Source organism: Rana temporaria, chromosome 6, assembly GCF_905171775.1.
Source record: "Rana temporaria chromosome 6, aRanTem1.1, whole genome shotgun sequence".
Lineage (NCBI taxonomy): Eukaryota > Metazoa > Chordata > Amphibia > Anura > Ranidae > Rana > Rana temporaria.
The window spans coordinates 212,586,630-212,591,910 of NC_053494.1; the positions used below are offsets into that span (position 1 = coordinate 212,586,630).

A 5,281-nucleotide genomic window follows, 5' to 3' on the forward strand; every position below is an offset into this window, starting at 1 on the left:
GCAAGGTACGGAGTTTCCGTACGGCGACTTTAGCGCAAGGTTGCTCCTGCTATAGCAGGGGCAACCAATGCTAAAGTATAGCCGCCCTTCCCGCTCGTGAAATTTAAATTTCACGTCGTTTACGTAAGTGATTCGTGAATGGCGCTGGACGCCATTCACGTTCACTTAGAAGCAAATGACGTCCTTGCGACGTCATTTGCCGCAATGCACGTCGGGAAAGTTTCCCGACGGAGCATGCGCTGTTCGCTCGGCGCGGGAGCGCGCCTAATTTAAATGATTCCCGCCCCCGGCGGGATCATTTACATTAGGCAGCCTTACGCCCGGCTATTTAGCATATCGCCCGCGCAATTTACGGAGCTACTGCTCCGTGAATCGCGGCATTTCAAAATATTTGCGTGGGCGCAGAGCAAAACTCGTTGCCCTGTGCCCACGCAAATATTGCACGGATCTACCTGAATCTGGCCCAATGTTTGGGGAATTTTCTGTATTTTTCAGGCAAAAAATACAGATTTTTCATGTGTGTGAGAAGTATCAGAAAAAAGAGTCTGCTCTTCAAGCGGTTACCAATCACTGTGAGGTAAACAGTGCAGTAATAATTCACAAAAAAAAAAAAAATTGTTTTTATTATTTCCCTCTTTTTTACAACAGCAGAGACGGGTTCACACACAAAAGTATTGCTGGGTGTTTTATCAGATCAAGCGACCCGTCAGAATTTGTAAAGGAAGTGACGTTCCATCGCGGCCATCTTGCTACACCCCGCACTCATAAAAGGTTTCCTAGACAACACCACACTTCCGGTCTGAACGTTCCATATCCTTTTCTAGGCAGGGCTGCCCTTAGAACTGCCTGAGCGGCAAATGGTAGAATGCTACACAGGTTAGAAGTAAAAAAAAAAAAAAACAACAGATAGAAAATATCTATCCGTTAATTGGAGCGATAAAAAATAAAAGTTACTCACGAGTACAAAAAGAAACGAAAATAATTGTGTTATTGTGTAGGCAGGCGTGTGATGGGCAGCCCTCAAGTGAAGGGCCCCCGTTTTGTGACTATAGGGAGGAGGAGGGGACGTGTTGCAGGTCACATTGAGGAAGGGGGCAGCCATGATCGCCCGAGTGCTCGGACCCCGCTATCAGCAGCTGGCCAAGAACTGGTGAGAGACGAATATTCGCTGCACGTGTTGTCCTGATTGTGATGTGAAGCACTGACCTCGGGGGGAGATTTACTAACACTGGAGAGTGTGATATCTGGTGCAGATGTGCGCGGGAGCCAATCAGATCCTGACTTCGGCTTGTGCTGTTAAGTTTTGGCAATACAACATGGACGCTGATTGGTTCCTATGCAGAGCGGCTCCAGAGTGTTCACTTTCCAGGCTTTAGTACCCCCCAGGAGGTCTGTGTGTTTGAGGGGTCCCCCCCCCCCTGATGAGAGGATGTATGATTGTATTATATGGTGTATTGGAGATTCCTATACTAATATTTCATGTCTCTCCCCCCTCCCCCTCAGGGCCCCCACTCTCCTCACATGGGGGTCAGTCGGAGGCGTTGGATTGATTTGGGCCACAGACTGGAGGCTCTTCCTGGATTATGTTCCCTACGTTAACGGCAAATTCAAGAAGGACGACGAATAATTCACCGGATTTTACTTTACGTGAGTGATGTTTGTGATGGGGAGGAGCCACTTGACCTCTGGAAGGTTTTAACCCCCCCCCCCCCTTCTCCATGACCAGGCCATGTTTTGCTATTCAGCACTGCGCTACTTTATCTGCTTGTGAGCCGCCCCCCCCCCCCCCCTGTGTATATGTACGGGGGCACCAGGTGCAGTTATGTTCAGACCCTATGACCGTCAGGACCCGCCGATCATTCACAAGGGAGGCAGAACAAGTCCTGACCCCCCCCCCCCCCTTCTCTCGCTGCCCCTGCCTTTCTAGCCCCCAAGTCCTGACCTTGCCCCCCCCCCCCCCCCCGCCTGTGTCTCCAGTTTTGACCTCCCCCCGCTGCGCCTGTGTCTCCAGTTCTGACCCCCTCCCCTCCCGCTCCGCCTGTCTTTCCAGTTCTGACCCCCTCCCCTCCCGCTCCGCCTGTCTTTCCAGTTCTGACCCCCTCCCCTCCCGCTCCGCCTGTCTTTCCAGTTCTGACCCCCTCCCCTCCCGCTCCGCCTGTCTTTCCAGTTCTGACCCCCTCCCCTCCCGCTCCGCCTGTCTTTCCAGTTCTGACCCCCTCCCCTCCCGCTCCGCCTGTCTTTCCAGTTCTGACCCCCTCCCCTTCCGCTCCGCCTGTCTTTCCAGTTCTGACCCCCTCCCGCTCCGCCTGTCTTTCCAGTTCTGACCCCCTCCCCTTCCGCTCCGCCTGTCTTTCCAGTTCTGACCCCCTCCCCTTCCGCTCCGCCTGTCTTTCCAGTTCTGACCCCCTCCCCTTCCGCTCCGCCTGTCTTTCCAGTTCTGACCCACCCCCTTCCGCTCCGCCTGTCTTTCCAGTTCTGTTCCGCTCCGCCTGTCTTTCCAGTTCTGACCCCCTCCCCTCCCGCTCCGCCTGTCTTTCCAGTTCTGACCCCCTCCCCTTCCGCTCCGCCTGTCTTTCCAGTTCTGACCCCCTCCCCTTCCGCTCCGCCTGTCTTTCCAGTTCTGACCCACCCCCTCCCGCTCCGCCTGTCTTTCCAGTTCTGACCCCCTCCCCTTCCGCTCCGCCTGTCTTTCCAGTTCTGACCCCCTCCCCTCCCGCTCCGCCTGTCTTTCCAGTTCTGACCCCCTCCCCTTCCGCTCCGCCTGTCTTTCCAGTTCTGACCCCCTCCCCTTCCGCTCCGCCTGTCTTTCCAGTTCTGACCCACCCCCTCCCGCTCCGCCTGTCTTTCCAGTTCTGACCCCCTCCCCTTCCGCTCCGCCTGTCTTTCCAGTTCTGACCCCCTCCCCTCCCGCTCCGCCTGTCTTTCCAGTTCTGACCCCCTCCCCTTCCGCTCCGCCTGTCTTTCCAGTTCTGACCCCCTCCCCTTCCGCTCCGCCTGTCTTTCCAGTTCTGACCCCCTCCCCTTCCGCTCCGCCTGTCTTTCCAGTTCTGACCCCCTCCCCTCCCGCTGCGCCTGTCTTTCCAGTTCTGACCCCCTCCCCTCCCGCTCCGCCTGTCTTTCCAGTTCTGACCCCCTCCCCTCCCGCTCCGCCTGTCTTTCCAGTTCTGACCCCCTCCCCTCCCGCTCCGCCTGTCTTTCCAGTTCTGACCCCCTCCCCTTCCGCTCCGCCTGTCTTTCCAGTTCTGACCCCCTCCCCTTCCGCTCCGCCTGTCTTTCCAGTTCTGACCCACCCCCTCCCGCTCCGCCTGTCTTTCCAGTTCTGACCCCCTCCCCTTCCGCTCCGCCTGTCTTTCCAGTTCTGACCCACCCCCTCCCGCTCCGCCTGTCTTTCCAGTTCTGACCCCCCCCCTCCCGCTGCGCCTGTCTTTCCAGTTCTGACCCACCCCCTCCCGCTGCGCCTGTCTTTCCAGTTCTGACCCCCCCCCCCCCGCTGCGCCTGTCTTTCCAGTTCTGACCCCCCCCCCCCCGCTGCGCCTGTCTTTCCAGTTCTGACCCCACCCCCTCCCGCTGCGCCTGTCTTTCCAGTTCTGACCCACCCCCTCCCGCTCCGCCTGTCTTTCCAGTTCTGACCCCCTCCCCTTCCGCTCCGCCTGTCTTTCCAGTTCTGACCCCCTCCCCTCCCGCTGCGCCTGTCTTTCCAGTTCTGACCCCCTCCCCTCCCGCTCCGCCTGTCTTTCCAGTTCTGACCCCCTCCCCTCCCGCTCCGCCTGTCTTTCCAGTTCTGACCCCCTCCCCTCCCGCTCCGCCTGTCTTTCCAGTTCTGACCCCCTCCCCTCCCGCTCCGCCTGTCTTTCCAGTTCTGACCCCCTCCCCTTCCGCTCCGCCTGTCTTTCCAGTTCTGACCCCCTCCCCTTCCGCTCCGCCTTTCTTTCCAGTTCTGACCCACCCCCTCCCGCTCCGCCTGTCTTTCCAGTTCTGACCCCCTCCCCTTCCGCTCCGCCTGTCTTTCCAGTTCTGACCCACCCCCTCCCGCTCCGCCTGTCTTTCCAGTTCTGCCCCCCCCCCCCCCGCTGCGCCTGTCTTTCCAGTTCTGACCCCCCCCCTCCCGCTGCGCCTGTCTTTCCAGTTCTGACCCACCCCCTCCCGCTGCGCCTGTCTTTCCAGTTCTGACCCCACCCCCTCCCGCTGCGCCTGTCTTTCCAGTTCTGACCCACCCCCTCCCGCTGCGCCTGTCTTTCCAGTTCTGACCCCCCCCCCCGCTGCGCCTGTCTTTCCAGTTCTGACCCCCCCCCCTGCGCCTGTCTCTCCAGTTCTGACCCTCCCTTCCGCTGTGCCTCTCTCTCTCTCCAGTTCTGACCCTCCCTTCCGCTGCGCCTGTCTCTCCAATTCTGACCCCCCCCCCCCCCCGCCTGTCTCTCCAGTTCTGACTCTCCCTTCCGCTGCGCCTCTCTCTCCAGCCCCGAGTCCTGAGTAGCGCTTCTGCTGGAGGGTGAGGGAGTGTTTTTATTTCTGGTGCTGCAGGAAGGTGAGGAATTGAAGAAGGGGTGAATGTGCCAGGAACCAGCCTAGAGCTGCAGGTAGACACCGGCTGCCACTGCAGTGCTGGAGCTACAGGCCAGTGAGTACAGTCACTCTTCATGTAGTGGGAAATTAGAGGAAAGTGATGGATTAGGTGTTTAAGATAGAAAAGATTTGGGGTGAAGAGATGCCTTGTCTTTGTTTTATATTTATAGTGATCTTGTTTTATATTTTATAGTGATCTGTTTTTATCTTTCAGCTTGAAGACTTTTTTGTGAATGTCATTTGCTCTCCCGGTGTTCTGTGACCCGCTGCCGATATCTTCAGTGAAAACATGTCTTGTACAGTCAAATAAACTTGGTTTTTCCTTTACATCATTGGTTGGTTTGTTACTTTTTTATGGGAATGTGTTTTTACATACTTGAGCTGTATGTGGTTGCACAGAAAAGAGGGGGGGATGGGGAGGGGAGAAATGTTCTGTGCTACAAATCCTGGGGCTTGAAGGGTATATCCAGGGGAATTGGAACGGGAACAAGCTTGCCTTGATTGGAGCCCGGGGGGGGGGGGGGGGCACACTTCACTGCTGAAGAATATCCTAGAAAGACGGGTGGAAACTACTGCTGGTTGACATTGCAGGACGTTCTAGTGGCCCACCCAGGAGCCATGTGTTGGTAGGGGCCACTGGTTTTAAATGGGTTTTCCCCCTAACAGCAAAGAGGCTAACAGCCCCCCCCCCCCAAGCAACAGTCCATTAAGGGCTCTT

At 57.1% G+C, this 5,281-nt stretch overlaps 1 protein-coding gene across 1 annotated transcript; it reads left to right on the top strand.

The window, feature by feature from the left end:
* Nucleotides 1-1,038: 1,038 nt before the first annotated feature.
* Nucleotides 1,039-4,889, top strand: LOC120942707 (cytochrome b-c1 complex subunit 10). Its single transcript, XM_040355635.1, has 3 exons — nt 1,039-1,150; nt 1,504-1,647; nt 4,778-4,889. The coding sequence occupies exons 1-2, from the start codon at nt 1,101-1,103 to the stop codon at nt 1,625-1,627; spliced, it is 174 nt and encodes a 57-aa protein (XP_040211569.1). The 5' UTR covers nt 1,039-1,100; the 3' UTR covers nt 1,628-1,647; nt 4,778-4,889.
* Nucleotides 4,890-5,281: the final 392 nt, after the last annotated feature.

Bases quoted from the DNA above. Each gene is read 5' to 3' on its own strand.
- LOC120942707 (XM_040355635.1), top strand. From the start codon at position 1,101: ATGATCGCCCGAGTGCTCGGACCCCGCTATCAGCAGCTGGCCAAGAAC. The intron at 1,151-1,503 runs GTGAGAGACGAA...CCTCCCCCTCAG, and splicing joins CAGCAGCTGGCCAAGAACTG to GGCCCCCACTCTCCTCACAT.